Source organism: Myotis nattereri (genome assembly GCF_964212035.1).
Source record: "Myotis nattereri genome assembly, chromosome: 3".
Taxonomy (NCBI): domain Eukaryota; kingdom Metazoa; phylum Chordata; class Mammalia; order Chiroptera; family Vespertilionidae; genus Myotis; species Myotis nattereri.
The window spans coordinates 117,028,863-117,045,962 of NC_138077.1; the positions used below are offsets into that span (position 1 = coordinate 117,028,863).

Sequence of the window (17,100 nt, forward strand, 5' to 3'; positions counted from 1 at the left end):
AATTTCCCATTGAGATGAGGGCACTGCTTGATCTTCAGTCCATCTCGCTCAGGGAAACCCTTTACCAGTTCAGAGCTGCGTCAACATCCAGGGCACATTAGAAAACTGGAGACGTGGCCCTTGTAACAAGACTGCTGTGAAAAAAATTAAACAGTGCTTACATGTTGCATTGGTGCTAGAGATCCATACTTCTAAGCGCCCAAGGGGCAGTGCCAGCCTGGAGTTAGGCTCACACCTCTTGTCATTCCTGGGAAGGCCCATAATTTGCAAGCCCACTTTATTTAATTTTAAAAAATTTCCTAGGGAAAAAGTGAGTCCAGCAGGTAGCAGATGTGATTTTTTAAATGTGATGGTTTTGGCTGGCCAGCTGACAGGTTCATGCTGGAAGTGAATTTCAAGGCAGCTCTACAACTAGTGAGGGAAGGTGCTGCCCAGTCCCTGGACAGTTGGGTCCTTCCCTAGGGGGCTTTCCCCAGAGCTGTCCTGTACAAACCTGACTCAATGACCATTTGAAGTCAGACCCAATGGTACCAAGCCACCTGGAGAGGGGCCTCTGACCTGGCCCAGAGCCACGCCAGGCAGAGCCTGTTCTCTCCCAGGTGTGGCTTCTGGTGGCTCATGACTGAGATCCCAAGAAGACGAAGGGGAGTTTACTGAGCTCTTGGACAAATGGAAGACATTCCAGTCCCCTGAAACTAAACACCTTGCAAAACCCGCCTCCACTGTATTCTGCACCCCACAGCACAAATACGCAAAGTGTGCAAGTGTGAACAGCCCATCTTCCAAGTTGCTGTTTTCCATTGGTTTTTCTTAAACACTCTACACTGGTTTCATCTGGAAACCGTGGGCTGAAAGGGCATTTATTTTCTGGTAAGAAGCTGCAAGTTCCCTGACATCTCTCAGCGGAACATGGTCTGTTGGTGCCCTTCCCAGAGGCTGGCAGAGCAAGGCGGTGGCCTTGTCCAGAGGGAGTAGGTCCTGCCACTGCTTCCCTCCAGGTGCAGATGTGTCCAAGCCTCGTGGGATGTGACTGAGCCATCGCTCTTTCTGGAGGTGTTTGGGGACGCACAGCTGTTTGTTAGAATGAGTCAAAACAGTAGCTCTGGTACAAAATATTTTATTGGTTGGAATAATGCCTCTGTTTTTCAGAGTTCTTTTGCTACTTCTTGAATATTCACACAGAGTTAACCCCCATGAAGATTTACAGAGGGCGCCCTCTCAGCTGGAGCTCTGGGCATTGTTTGCCTGCAAGGGTTATCTTGGCTTTGTTTTAGGGTTCTCTCCTGGCCTGCATGGCTTTCATCTCAGAAAGGCCAGTGTGTAAGAGCAGGCCTTTACCAATGGCCCACGTGGGGTGGTTTTGTCTGCACTGTCACTTGAGTTCATTCTCTTTTTTTCCTCAGGGCTCCTTTAGGAGGGCCTGGGCCACCTGGGAATAATGTGGTTGGAGGGTCTCCACTGGCCAAAGGGATGGCCACAAGCATCCACCCAGGCGGTGGGAGCCTGAGCAGCCCTGCCACCACCGCGAGAGCAGCCCTCCCCCTCGCCACACCCCAGGCCCAGCACCAGGCAGCCTCTCCCCCGGTGGGCAGTTGTCTGTGGCACTCAGCTCCCCCAGCGGCTAGCCAGGCCCGGAGCACTGTCCCCACAGGTATGTACTAGTCTTTCGGGGCCTCAATCTCTGGGAAATTTGTCAAGGGGCTGAGGTCTCGGGTACACAATCATAGAAACATTCTGGCCTAGGTCTCAATCAGTTCACAGTGGGAATGGCTTGCCGTAATCATTGACCCTGCTGATCTCCAGGAGATATGACTTACCCTGTCCTGGAAACTGAAACTGATGAGCAATTTATATATCTGGCTGCAGCAGGAGGACCGAGTGCACTGATAAGATTAACAGTCTCCGTTAAGCGGTGTGGCTAGGTGGGCTCTGGCTCTGTGGCGAGGCTCCGTTGGGGGCACCTGCGATGGGGCAGGGAGAGTGGGAAAGGCTTCTCTAAAGAGTCTATCCCAGGATGAGCAGCAGAGTGACACTCAGGTAGGAACAGAGAAGGGTGCCATTGGACGCAGGAGGAAAGGAACATCGAATAGAAGTGGCAGAAAGCAGTCTTCTTCAACGAGCAGCAAGAAATTGAGTAAAGACCGAGCTGACGGAGGCCTGGCTGAAGGCGTGACTTGGGAGTCGGCAGGCCTATTTTGAATGCTGGGGCTGCCGTGGCCCCACTGTCTTCCGCTGAAAGACTCACTTACCTCCACGGACACTGTGAAGGCATTGACATGGCATATATAGTATGTACGCAGCACACTGCAGCTGTTTTATTGTTCTGTTAGAGTTCTGTTATTGTTCTGTTATATCATTGGAGTACTAGATGCATGAGAGTAAGAAGAAAACATAAGAGTTACCACAGGATCAGGGGGTTGAATTCTCTCTTGAAGGCAGTGGGGACCCACCATGAGACTTGAAGCCCGAGGGTTGACACTGTAGTGAATATCAGCAGGCACAGCAGGGAGAAGAGGTGGTGTGGGCAGTCCGAGGCCTGGAGCCAGGAGAAAGGGGTCGCTGTGCCAGGTGAGGTGGCGAGGGCCTGGATCCAGTGAGTGGAACTGGGACAAGATAATAAGCTGTTCAGGAGGCAGAGTGGGTGTGACTTGGAGATGCTCTGGGTGGAAGTGCTCAGGGGAGTGAGGAACCAAGCCCAGTTCTCAGCTGGCACCAGTGGACTCAGGGGATGACAATGGCATCCCCTGACCTAGAAAAGACCAGAACAGGACTTGTTGATAGAGGAATTAATGACATGTGGCTTTGGGAGATGCAGTGGGTGCTAGTCACACTGTGGCCCACCGGTTGATTTGGAACTGCCTCCCTAAGGGGGACTCCCATCCCATGTACGAGTCCTGCCTGCCATGGTAGGAGGCAGCCCCTGTTCCCTCAGCCGCCTGTCAGGCCAGCTGCAGACACTCACCTGGACTCTATGTGTGTCCTCCACTCAGATGCCAGGAATGTGAGATGCCACGTGGATCCCTTTGGGGATGCAGGAGATGGTGAAAACATCCTGGCTTTTCAGGGGCCGCAGGTGGACTTGCAGTGCACAGTTCCCGATCACCAGTGGGTGCAGGGTGGACTTCGGATGCCCGTGTCTGGCATGCTGGGTGGTGTCTGTGTCCAGCAGTCATGGGATCTGGCCCAGGGAAGCCTCATGGATGGGTTGGGCACTTCCCTGGCTGGAGAGCCTCCGAGACTGACCCTGCAGTCCCTGTGAGTGCCTAGCAGTCTTTCATATGTAACTTAATTCTGTGTCTGGCAGCTCGGGCGCCGGGGGCCGGGGAAGAGCTGGCTGTCTATGCACTGAAGGAGTTTGGCAATCGCATCATCTGATGCCGGACCTCCTAGCCCCAGCTGCTACCTTCTGATCAGCTATGCTTCTGGCTTAAGTTCACCTGACGCTGCTGAGTGGGCGCCTCCAGCTGAGGACACGGCCCTTGTAGTAGCCAAGTGATGGAGTGAACCCATAGCAGAGCTTCTTGACTGGGGCTCTACCCCAAAATACCCATCTCCTTGGCCCTTGGAGGACCTGGGCAGGACCTGGGGCACCTAAAGTCTCAGACCAGGTCCCTTCAGGTCCCACTCCCACATACAGATGTTTCTGTGTGCACCACCACAGCCCTGCTTCTCACTGAGAGTGCACACCCAGCACAGCAGCCCTGGGTTCTCTGCACAGAAGGCCAGTATAATGGCCTTCCTATGCCATGGCTTGCTCACAACTTCCCAATTCAAAGAAAAAAAAATGAGACCTGCTGGTCATTTCTCCCTCTGCAGAATAACAAGCTGAATCCAAAGGAATTGGCATGGCCAGGGCAGGGCAACATTGTATCTCAGCCATCCATCACCATAGTAACTACCATGGTGGGACAAGCTTTCTCTTCCATCAGTTTAATTCTAGAGATGGGAAGAGTGGCGCACAGGGTGTAAAATATTTTGCCAATTGCATTCCAAACCTAATACTTGTCCCCACATTATTGCTGTCACAGCCAGGTTAAAGAAAGACTCCTACTGCATCTTATCAGTAAATTAAATGCCACTGAGTTCCCACAGCATTTTCCACTTTACTCTGCATTTTGCAAGAGAGAGAACAAAAAAACTGTTGACAGTACAAGTAATGTATTGTCAGGGCTGCAATTACCCATCCCAGTAGACCCCGACCTAGGTGGTTGAGAGGCATTTCATTAGTGCACTCATCTCGAGCCAAAGTCAGGGAGTTTGACAAAAGCATCCAATATGATTTGTTCTACTTAACTAATGTAACTCCTTTTTTTAAGGGCAGCTCTACCCATTAAGTATAGTGTCCACATAGCCTCATATCAGTGCTTAGTAGGGGCAAGAGCCCTGTGCAGCCATATATTCATCAGCTAACAGTACTGAAAGAGAACTCTGTACACACCAGGCTCTGCTGGGGTCTGGAAATGCAGAAAAGAACCAGATGGACCCTTTTTCCACCCCTGACTAGGGATAAGGGCAAGGGAACTTTCAGTAGATTTTGAAAACCACTAGGATGGAGGGTATTAAGAAAGCGTGGAGAGATAGTGTACTCAGACTGGGAGGAAAGTAGGAGAGGGATGGAAGAGGTTTATGGAAAGTTTTCAAGAGGAGGTGACACTGCCTTGAATTAAAGCAGAGAGGACATTGGGGCAGAGGGACTGGCGAGGGCACAGGCATGGTGATGAGGGAGACCAGTCCCTGCTGTGGTAGCCTCACGGAGTTGATGTGATTGACAAAAAGTATGGAAGGAGAACAATAGTAACTCTCTCTCTACTGAAGCAAAATTTGCTTTTCGATCCCAAAGATGAGTAGATAAGCATGCAGTGGTGGATGAGGTGATAGTGAAGCTAGTGCAAGACTGATGCCTTTGGGAACTAAAACCAGGTCTGGGGGAAGAACAAGGAATGCAGGAGGGTATGTACCTGCCTTGTGGTAACACTGAAAAGGTGTACAGGGGCAGACCATGAGGTTCTTTTAGGCTATGTCAAGGAATTTCAGTTTTTATCCTAAGGGCAAAGGAGCATATTAAAGGGTTTTCAGTAATAGATATAATCATATTTTTTATCTAAAAGATAAAGTAAGACTTTTCTCAATTTTAGTTATTTATTTTATATTTTATTAAAGTTGAGATACAATATTATATTTTTTTTAGGAGTACAACATAGTGATTTGACATTTATATCCTATACTAGAGGCTCAGTGCATGAAATTCATGCAGGGGGGGGGGAGGGTGTCCCTCAGCCTGGCCTGCACCCTCTCTCAATCTGGGACCCCTCAGGTAGAGTCCCTAGGCCTGGCTGGTGATCAGGGCCTATCAGGGCTTTCCTTCCCCCAGCTGCTGGCAGCTTGCTTTGCCCCTGCCACTGCCACTGCTTGCCATCTGTGTGGCACTGCTTCCCCCCTCCCCACCCGCCACTGGTCACCTCCCCCTGCAGGCGACAGGCATGGGGTGTGATCTCTTGGTTGGCCTGGGCCTCCCTCTGTGGGGCAATCGATCATGGAGCCCCCAGATCGATTGCCCTGCAGAGGGAGGCCCTGCCCACCCACTGCAGCACTGCCAGCCGGGTGACCTGAGCCTCCAGACCACCCTTGTGGGGCGATCAATCAGGGGGCGGGGGGAGGGCAGATACACATGATGACTGGTTCAGAGGAACCATTCAGCCAAAAGCCCTAAGCTGGGCTCATGGCTGGCAAGCGAAACAGCAGTGGCAGGAGCCTCTCCTGCCTCTGTGGCAGTTGGACATCCCCTGAAGGCTCCTGGACTGCTAGAGGGCACAGGCCAGGCTGAGGGACCAGCCCCTGAGTGCACGAATTTTGTGCACCGGGCCTCTAGTGTCTTATAATATGATCACCACACTAAGGCAAGTACCCATCTGTCATACAAAGTTATGGCAATAGAATTGACTGTTCTATATTTCCTCATGACATATATTTTCTTATAACTGGAAGTGTGTACCTCTTATTCCCCTTCACCTTATTCACCCCATCCTGCTACCCTCTGGCAATCATCAGCTTGTTCTCTGTTTCTATTGGTCTGTTTTTGTTTAGTCATTTATTTTCTGTTTTTAGATTCCTCATATCAATGAAATCATATGGCATTTGTTTTTCTCTGATTTATTTTACCCTCTTTGTCCATCCATGTTGTCTCAAATGGCAATATTTCATACATTTCATTCTTTCTTGGGCTGCTTAATATTCCACTGTATATATTATATATACATCATATCTACACTAATAAAAGAGAAAAATGGTAATTGGCGTACGACGCTACCCTTTTCATTGGCTAATCAGGCCTATATGCAAATTAACTTCCAACTAAGATTGGCAGTTAACTGCCAACAAGATGGCGGTTAATTTGCATATGTAGGCACAATGCAGGGAGGCGAAAGGGAAAGCAGGAAGAAGCCCCCTGCCACTGACAGTGATCGGAAACCCAGGGGGGAGCTAAGAGCTGGGGGGCAGGGCAAAGGTGGCCCTGGGACCGCCTTTGCCCTGCCCCCAGGCCATGATCGGAGAATCAGGTGCCTTTTCCGCCCTGGCCAGTGATAGCAGGAAGTAGGGGTGGAGCCAGCGATGGGAGCTGGGCACGGTCGAAGCTGGCAGTCCCGGGAGCTAGGGGTCCCTTGCCTGGGCCTAAAGAGGAGCCCGCGATCGCGGGGCCACTGCAGCTGCAGGTCCCCGCTGCCCAGGCCGGACGCCTAGGCCAGAGGTGTTAGGCCTGGGCAGGGGCGGAGCCTGCAACCGAAGAGAGCTGGGGATCCCCTGCCCAGGCCTGACACCTCTGCTGGAGGCCTCAGGCCTGGTCAAGGGGCCGATCCGGTGATTGGTGATCGGAGGGTGATGAGGGTTAACTCCTCTGGCCGAGGCATCAGGCCTGGGTGGGGGGTGGAGCCGGGGATTGGGGAGATATGATGGTCCCCTTGCCCAGGCCTGAAGCCTGGGTCAGAGGCGTCAGGCCTGGGCAAGGGGCCGATCCTGCGATTGGAGGGTGATGGGGGTCAATGCCTGAGGGCTCCCAGTATGTGAGAGGGGGCAGGCTGGGCTGAGGGACACTCCCCCCCGCCCACACACACACACACACACACACACACACCCAGTGCACGAATTTCGTGCACCGGGCCCCTAGTATTATATAAATACTTATACATATATATGTATATCATATCTTCTTTATCCATTTCTCTATCAATGAAAACCTAGATTGCTTTTTCATGGCTATTGTAAATGCTACAATAAACATAGAGTTACACATATCTCTTTAAATTAATGTTTTCATTTCCAGTGGGAAGGTAAATCCTGTCCTCATTACTTTATCTTGGCCATAAGCAGAAATCTAGTTTCATATGACGCAGTATTAAATACCCAGACATGGAATTACTGCGTCATATGAAACTAGATTTCTGCTTATGGCCAAGATAAAGTAATGAGGACAGGATTTACCTTCCCACTGGAAATAACCAAAAAAAGCAGATAAATTTATAAAGCAAGAGTTTGTGAGACAATAGATATCAGAAAACCACAGAAATGATACAATTAAAATGATGAACACAAAGGTGGGCCCAGCACACTGCCTAGAGAAGATTTCAGACTTCAGCACAAAGAGGAAACTTCCAAGGGTGCAGGGCATCCCTCTGGGGTAGTTCACTGAGAACTAATCAGCATATGCATGTGAGGAGACTACCCAGAGCCAAGCAAAGACTGCAAGGAAGGATAAGTGCTGTTAGTGCTATCATTGTGGGCATACAAAGGAGCAGGAAAATATGAGCAACAACAAAGAGATAAATCAATCAACCTAAACTGACCCAGAACCAATATAGATGTTAGAATTAGCAGACAAAGACATTGAAGACAGATACTATAGTTGCATTCCATATATTAGAAAGTTGAGATTTTAAAGGTATTTATAAAACCCAATCAAATTTCTAGGAATAGAAACTATAGTGTGTGGAGATCAAAAAATACTTGATGGGCCCAGCTGGTGTGGCTCAGTTGTTGAGTGCTGATCTATGAACCAGAAGGTCACAGTTCGATTCCTGGTCAGAGCACATGCCCGGGTGGTGGGCTATTGTTGAGTGTTTCCTTCCCACGTCCCGCGTGGGTCAGGGTTCAGGAACTGGAAGCAGAGCCGCACACAAATGAATATGAAAAGACAAGAGATAATTTGAAATATTGGGGGACCAGGCGAGCAAGTCCAACTCAAGGGGAAGGACTTCCTCCCGTGCTCAGGCCTCACCAAGCTTTTATTGATCTGGGATGCGCCCATAGCATAGCCCTTAGGCAGGTGACCCCCTGCAACAGGCAGACTAGCCCATCAGCAAGGATTTACATAATAATAAATGGGGGAGTAGTTTCAGCTACCACTGTCTGGACAAACAGAGGTGGCGCCTAGCTCCAACCTTTGCTAGGGCTTCAAAGGTACCCAGCCTTTGGGGGGTTCTCTGTCTATGCTTATCAGATAGTGAAGGCAATAAACAGTTTCCCACAGGCTATATCCCCAGTAGGGGTCATGCAAGAGGCAGGTGGTCCATGATTCTCTCTCATCATTGATATTTCTATCTATCTCTCTCTTCCTCTCTCTGAAATCAATAAAAATGTATTTTAAAAAAGAATATACTTGATGGAATTAATGTGAAATTAGACTCTGCTGAAGAAAACATTAGTGAACTTGAAGGTATAGTAATAAAAACTATGAAAAATGAAACACAAAAGAGAATTTTTAAAAATGAAAACAGCATCAGTGAATAACAGGACAACTTCAAATGGCTTAATATACATGTGATTGAAGTCCCCAAATTAGAGGATAAAAAAGTGAGAGAAAAATTATTTGAAAAAATAATGATCCAATTGTTCTAAATTTGATGAAAACTAGAGACTCATATATTAATGACAGTTGTTGAACCCCAAGCATAAGAAACAAGTAGAAAACTATATCATGAAAAAAACTCTAATCACAATAATTTTTTTCTGTGACAAAGAAAATCTTAAAAGCATCCAGAAAAAAAAAGATGCATAAAGTAAGGAAAAATTAGGATGACATTAGATTTCTCATCATGAACACGTCAGGTGAAAAGACATTTAAAAACTGAAAGAAGTACTGAAAAAAAATAAGTCTGTCAAGTTCAGATTCTATACTCAGAAAAAATACCTTTAAAAAGTGAAAGAAAAATAAAGAATTATATAGATATAGAAAAGATTTCATCATTAGTAGACCCACCCTATGAGAAATGTTAAAGTTCTTTAGGAAGAAGAAAAATGATACCAGATGGAAATTGAGATCTATACAAAATAACAAAGAGCGCTAGAAATGGTAACTACATACATAAATCTATAAGATTTTTAATATTATTTAAATCTCTTTTTTTTTTAACCCACTACCTGACACTCCAACCAACTGAGCCACGCTGGCCAGGGCTTATTTAAATATCTTTAAAACATAACTGAGTGTTTAAAAAAATAAAAACAGAGGAGAGAACCAAGATGGCGGCATAGGTTAACGCCGGAGTTTGCTGCTTTGAACAACTACTTCAAAAGTGAAACTAAAAGACGGAGGGACATCACCCAGAACCACTGGAACGATGGCTGAGTGGAAGTCCTACAACTAGGAGGAAAGAGAAACGCATACGACACTCAGAGGAGGCGCAGTGCTGAAGTCAAATTCTGAGGTGCGGAGTGCGCGGAGTGGGCTGGCGGCGGAGGGCACGGTTGGCGTTTTCAATCAAGAGGGAGTCGCAGACTCTGAGCTCCAGGTACAGGCGAGTCTTTAGGGACCCAGACTCAAACGGGAGAAGCGGGTCTGCCTGGCTTCGGTCAGAGCGAGTGCAGCTTTCTCTCCGAGCTTTGCAGCGGGTGCTGGGACTCAGAGAGGCAGAGCCCCTGGGGACAGGACTGAGAGCGGCCATAACTGCTCTCTCCAGCCCACCCTGTTGATCCTGTGCGACCCGCCCCGCCCAAGCCCTGCACAGAGGCATTTGCCGGATAGCCTCAGGCAAACGCCAGATTAGCACCTCCCTAGAGGACAGAAGTTCTCTCACTGCTGACACAGCTGATTCTCATAGCCACTTGGCCTGGAGGTCAAACCCTCCCTGGAATTAGCTACAACAATCAAAATTTAACTATAAGACCACGAACAAAGACCACTAGGGGGTGCATCAAGGAAGCATAACAAAATGCGGAGACAAAGAAACAGGACAAAATTGTCAATGGAAGATATAGAGTTCAGAACCACACTTTTAAGGTCTCTCAAGAACTGTTTAGAAGCCGCCGATAAACTTAATGAGATCTACAAGAAAACTAATGAGACCCTCGATGTTATATTGGGGAACCAACTAGAAATTAAGCATACACTGACTGAAATAAAGAATATTATACAGACTCCCGACAGCAGAACAGAGGAGCGCAAGAATCAAGTCAATGATTTGAAATGCGAGGAAGCAAAAAACACCCAACCGGAAAAGCAAAATGAAAAAAGAATCCAAAAATGCGAGGATAGTGTAAGGAGCCTCTGGGACAGCTTCAAGCGTACCAACATCAGAATTATAGGGGTGCCAGAAGATGAGAGAGAGCAAGATATTGAAAACCTATTTGAAGAAATAATGACAGAAAACTTCCCTCACCTGGTGAAAGAAATGGACTTACAGGTCCAAGAAGCACGGAGAACCCCAAACAAAAGGAATCCAAAGAGGACCACACCAAGACACATCATAATTAAAATGCCAAGAGCAAGAGGCAAAGAGAGAATCTTACAAGCAGCAAGAGAAAGACACTCAGTTACCTACAAGGGAATACCCATACGACTGTCAGCTGATTTCTCAACAGAAACTTTGCAGGCCAGAAGAGAGTGGCAAGAAATATTCAAAGTGATGAACACCAAGAACCTACAACCAAGATTACTTTATCCAGCAAAGCTATCATTCAGAACTGAAGGTCAGATAAAGTGCTTCACAGATAAGGAAAAGCTAAAGGAGTTCATCACCACCAAACCAGGATTATATGAAATGCTGAAAGGTATCCTTTAAGAAGAGGAAGAGGAAGAAAAAGGTAAAGATACAAATTATGAACAACAAATATGCATCTATCAACAAGTGAATCTAAGAATCAAGTGAATAAATAACCCGATGAACAGAATGAACTGTTGATTATAATAGAATCAGGGACATAGAAAGGGAATGGACTGACTATTCTTGGGGGGGAAAGGGGTGTGGGAGATGCGGGAAGAGACTGGACAAAAATCGTGCACCTATGGATGAGGACAGTGGGTGGGGAGTGAGGGCGGAGGGTGGGGCGGGAACTGGGAGGAGGGGAGTTATGGGGGGGAAAAAGAGGAACAAATGTAATAATCTGAACAATAAAGATTTAATTAAAAAAAAAATAAATAAAAAAATAAAAAAATAAAAACAATGCAGTTTGAAATTTAAAACATGTGAAAGTGAAAGGTATAATAGCAAATGCATTAAGGTTGGGAGGGAAGAAATGGAAGTACTGTATACTATTGTAAAGTATTATAAGTATATTCTTAGACTACATGTAAAGAGTTATCAAATCAATTACAGTTAGGCTATGTTAAATTAAAGATGTAAGCAATCACTAAATATGAAAATGAAGAGTTATGACAAATAAGGTAACAGAAAAAATAAAATGTAATCATAAGACTTCCAATAACCCAAAAGAAACCTTAAAAAGACGGGAAAGGAAACAAATAATGCATGGGTCAAATATAAAACATGTAGTAAATTGCAGGTTTAAAACTAGTCATATAAATAATTTCATTAAATATATATGGTCTAAATAACCCCAAATAGAATGCATAGATTATCAGTTATTATTAAAAAAAAATTAAAAAAAAGACAAGACCCAAATAAATGCTGTGAACAGGAAATAGATTTTAATACTTTAAATACAAAAATGCAAATAATGGATAGTAAAAGGATAGAACAATATATATAATCAATTGCCATTATTCATCATAGTTATAGTCTACTAGAGGCCTGGTGCATGGAATTCGTGCACTGGGGAGGATGTGTCCCTCAGCCCAGCCTTCACCCTCTCCAACCTGGGTCCTCTCAGCCTGTGGGATCAGGCCTAAACTGGCAGTCAGACATCCCTCTCACAAGCCGGGACCTCTGGCTCCCAACCACTTGCCTGCCAGCCTGACTGATTGCCCCTAACTGCTTCTGCCTTCCAGCCTGATCACCCCCTAATCACTCCCCTGCTGGCCTGATCGCTCCCAACTGCCCTCCCCTACTGGCCTGGTCACCCCTATCTGCCCTCCCCTGCTGGCCATCTTGTGGTGGCCATCTTGTGTGAGGATGTGATGGTCAATTTGCATATTACCTCTTTGTTATATAGGATAAAGTTTTTTGTGGAAGAGCCACAATCAAGGGGCCAAAGAGCTGCATGTGGCTCGCGAGCCGCAGTTTGCCGACCACTGCTAGACCAATATTACTGAGTGAATACTGAACTATTTCACCTAAGTGAAATATGTGTGTGTAGCTCACATAGATTTTAATCTTAAATGTTCTATTTTCTTTATCTTACAAAAGAGAAAATGTGGTTTGGAAGTATTAAGTCACTTGCCTGAGGCCACCCCACTAATAAGTGACAGGGTCAAGATTCAACCCATCCGACCTCCCCAGAGCTGGAGCTTCTTGTGCTGCACTGCCTGTGCCCCTCCTGTCTCTCTGCCCCTGGGCATCTCTGTATGAGCTGAAGTGAGAAGGAAGAGCATCATCTTGGTGCACCCCTGCTGGAAACAAGTGTGTGGGTGACTTGTATTATTTGCTAATCTGTGCATGTCTGAGAGTGACTGCAAAAGCACCAGAGGTTGCAAATCAATTTTAGCTAGTAGCTGAATTTGCAAATACAGAATCTGTGAATAATGAGGATTGACTACCATGCTGATACTAATCAAAAGAAATGTGGTTTGGTCATAGTAATATAAAACCAAGTAGAATTCAGGACAGAGAATGTTATTACTAAATAAAAAAGTTAATTTTACAATGGTAGAAGAGTTGGTTCATCAAAGGGACTAAATATTTATGCTTCAAATAACAGAGCCTCAAATAAATAAGCAATTACTGATAGAGCTGTAGGGAGATATAAACAGATAAACCTGCAATTGCAGTCAGAGGTTGCAATACTTCTTTCAATAATGGATACAAGCATATTATTGGTAAGAACATAGAACTTTAGAACAACACATAACCAGCTTGACTAAATTGACATTTACGGAATACTCCACCAAACAGCAAAATACACCCTTCTTCAGGTGCACACATTTACCAGATAGACCATATTCTGGGCCATAATATTTAAACCTCAAATTTTAAAAATTTAAAGTCACTCAAACTATATTTTCTGACTACAATAAAGTTTAATTAGAAATTAATAACACAAAGATATCTCCAAATATTTGAAAACTAAATGGCATACTTCAAAATTACCCAGGGATCGAAAGGAAATCAAAGTAGTAATAGAGAGCATTTTGAAGTGGATGGAAATAAAAACACACTATATCAAAATTTGGAAATTTATATCACTAAACATCTATATTAGAAAAAGAAAAAAAAATCTTAAATCAATTACCTGTTTCACTTTAAGAAACTAGAGTAAAAAACAAAGAAAAATATCTTTCTGCCAATAAACTCAACAAATTAGACAAATAAATAAATTCCTTTAAATACACAAATTAATAAACTTAAAAGAAGTTAATAATCTTATAGGCCAATCCTTATTACAGAAATTGAATTAGTTAAAAACCTTCCATAAAGAAATCTTCAGGCCTAAGTGGCTTTATTGGTGAAATATACCTAATGGTCAAGGAAGAAATTTTAACAATTCTTTGGGAACTCTTCCAGAAAATTGAAGAAAAAAAGAAAAAGAAAATATTTCCTAACTCTATCTGTAAGGCTAGCATTACCCTCATACTAAAAGCAGACAAAGACATTAAAATAAAACTATAGACCAGTGGTCGGCAAACAGCGGCTCACGAGCCACATGCAGTTCTTTGGCCCCTTGAGTGTGGCTCTTCCACAAAATACCACGTGCGGGCGCGCATGTACAGTGTGATTGAAACTTCGTGGCCCATGCGCAGAAGTCGGTATTTTGTGGAAGAGCCACACTCATGGGGCCAAAGAGCCGCATGTGGCTCGCAAGCCACAGTTTGCCGACCACTGCTAGACCAATATTACTCATAATCATAAACAAATTCTAAACAATTTTAACAAGTAAAATACAGCAATAAACAAAAAGGATACTAATACAACATGACCAAGTAGGATTTAGCCCAGGAATACAAGGTTTAATTGATATAATTCACTTATTAATAAACTAAAAGAGAAAAATAACATGGTCAGTCAAATAGATGTGGGGTGGGGGAAGATTTGACCAAATTTGTCATCCATTCCTAATAAAAACTCTCATAAAATGAGAAAACAGAAGTGAACTTCTTCAACTTGATAAAGGGCATCTATGAAAGCCCACAGCTAGCATTTAACTTGTTGTGAAAGGCTGAGAACTTGTCCCTGAGAGCAGGATCGAGACAAGGATGCCCACTCTGGACATTTCTACTCAATATTGTATTATTACTTCTAACCCAAGAGGTTAGTAATGAGAAAGACGTAAACGGCATACAGATTGGAAAGGAGGGAGCTAAACTATCTCAGTTTGCAGGGTACATTATCATATAGAGAGAACCCTAAGGAATACACACACACACACACACACACACACACACAGCTTTTTTTTTTTTTTTGCTTTTTTTTGGTAACAGATGAGTTAAGCAAGGTGCAGGGCACAAATTAATACACAAAAACCAATTGTATTTTTACATACTAGTAGTGAATAGTTGAAATTGACATTTAAAAAATAACAATAGCAATTTTATAGCATCAAAAATATAATATACTTAGGGACAAATGTGGTCAAAGATGAGGAAGAACTATACACTGAAAACTACAGTATTGCTAAGAGAAATTGAAGAATACCTAAATAAGTAGAGAGATGACTGAGAATATTTGCGAGTGAGAAGACTTAATATATTAAAGTGTTTATTCTCCCAAAATTGACCTGTAGATTCAATCAAATACCAATCAAGACCCCACCCAACTTTTTAATAGGAATTGACAGTCTAGATCTCAAATTCACATAAGCATGCAAAGGACCTAGAAGAGTAAAAGACAGCCTTGAAAAGAGCAACAAATTTGAAAGGCTAACACTGATTTCAAGACATTATAAAACTATAATAATCAAGACAGTGTGATATTGTTGTAAAGGCAAACAACTAGATCAATGGATTCTTTTTCTAAAAATAGATGGAGCCATAACTGGTGTTTTCCAGATAATATTTGATGGATTGATCGAGTAAGACACTATATTTCTGTGGAATGAGAAGCGGCGGGATGACCCCTGGATAGTATGGAAGAATGAGTTTATGTAGAACTCCCCTACTTTCTCTGTTCTAAACACAGAGAGTTTGCTTGTTTGTTTTTAAAACTTTTTAAAAGTCAACTCTATGGATGTGAACAAAGTGGAACACACAACAGCAGGTGGGGTTCAAGTGCTGGCCTACAGGCTCCAGAGTGGAAAACAGGTGGTGTGAGCTGACTTTCAACACCTGCAAGAGCGTATGGGCAGGAGCTCGAGGCAAGTATCAGGGGACCAGACCCAACCTCTCCTGGGGGCATGTGTAATACTGAGCACTGTAGAAGGTGTGGAGAGAAGAGAGTTCCACCTGAGCACAGAGCTGAGTGTGGCTCTGGCCTGAGGACTAGGTCTTCACCATCCCTGGGAGACCAGAACTCAAGTGATCCTGTTACACTGGTTCTGAGAGGAAGCCCCAGAGGTCCATGTAGAAGAGCGACAAGACTGCAGACCCAGAGAAGTAAACCAGGGCAGAAACAACAGCAATGAGACACCCCTGCTCAGATGAACTAAAATCTCAGGGCTGGGACTGCTAATGCATAAAGGATAGCCAGTAAACTTAAGAAATGAGAGGGAAATAAAAGAGAAATCTAAAGAAGTCACTGATGTCAGTATATTTAAAATCCTCCAAAAGGAAATAGAAGAAATAGCATCCACCCTCTAAAAAAAGAAGGAGAAGACAGGGTGGTGAAGAAAAAAAAGAGATGGATAGATATGAATCAGAAATTGTTTGATACGAAAAAGAAGCAACTTGAAATTTTGGAAAGAGAAAATATATTTATTTAATTACAAAACTCCATGGTGACATAAACTCTAGACTAGACTCAGTTGAAGATAGAAATTCGTGACACTGGAAAGCCATACAAAGCCTGCTGATACTGTCCTTATTTTGTAGTGTTTTAGTAAGCAGATGTGCAGTCAGGTGGAAGCTAGCCAGAGGTGGAGGCGAGCTGTGCCAGCGCTCAGCAGAAGAACCGGAAGCCACCCTACAGGGTTTTCGGGACCCAAGTGCCATTGCCCTTCCCTGGCTGCGCTGTCACCTCCCGTTACAGGCTGCTGAGCTGGGCTGAAGTCCAGGCAGCAGGGGAGAGGCAGATAAATGACTGATTACCTCAGGGGGATTAAATGACCGCAGTGGCTTCATCGATCTGCATCATTGCCTAACCTGGTCTTTCTTTGAAAGGAGGAGCCACATTGAGGAAGGATCCAAAGCCATCCCAAATTCTGAGTAGTTTTTTTGTTTTGTTTTGTTTTTTTTTAATATTTTATTGATTTTTTACAGAGAGGAAGGGATAGAGAGATAGTTAGAAACATCGATGAGAGAGAAACATCGATCAGCTGCCTCCAGCACATCTCCCACTGGGGATGTGCCCGCAATCCAGGTACATGCCCTTGACCGGAATCGAACCCGGGACCCTTGAGTCCGCAGGCCGACGCTCTATCCACTGAGCCAAACCGGTTTCGGCCTGAGTCGTTTTTTAAAGCCATAAATAAGCCTTCCTCTATCTCACCTCCTGGAAAGAGAGGATGGGCTGCTAGCACACTGTCAGAGGAAGGGGTTGCTTGTACGGGGAGCCGGGCAGGTGTCTGAGTGTGCGCTTTGTCCAAGGTGGGGGCTGAGAACATGGCTTCGTTGCTTGTATGTTT

At 44.7% G+C, this 17,100-nt stretch overlaps 1 protein-coding gene across 1 annotated transcript in view; it reads left to right on the forward strand.

The window, feature by feature from the left end:
- SH3RF3 (SH3 domain containing ring finger 3) overlaps positions 1–17,100 on the forward strand; it is a gene marked incomplete at its 5' end in the record, with an annotated part of 286,711 nt that overhangs the window by 245,410 nt on the left and 24,201 nt on the right. Inside the window, 1 exon segment of the mRNA XM_081086188.1 lies at positions 1,404–1,651. Within this exon segment, the coding sequence (XP_080942314.1) occupies positions 1,404–1,651 (248 nt within the window).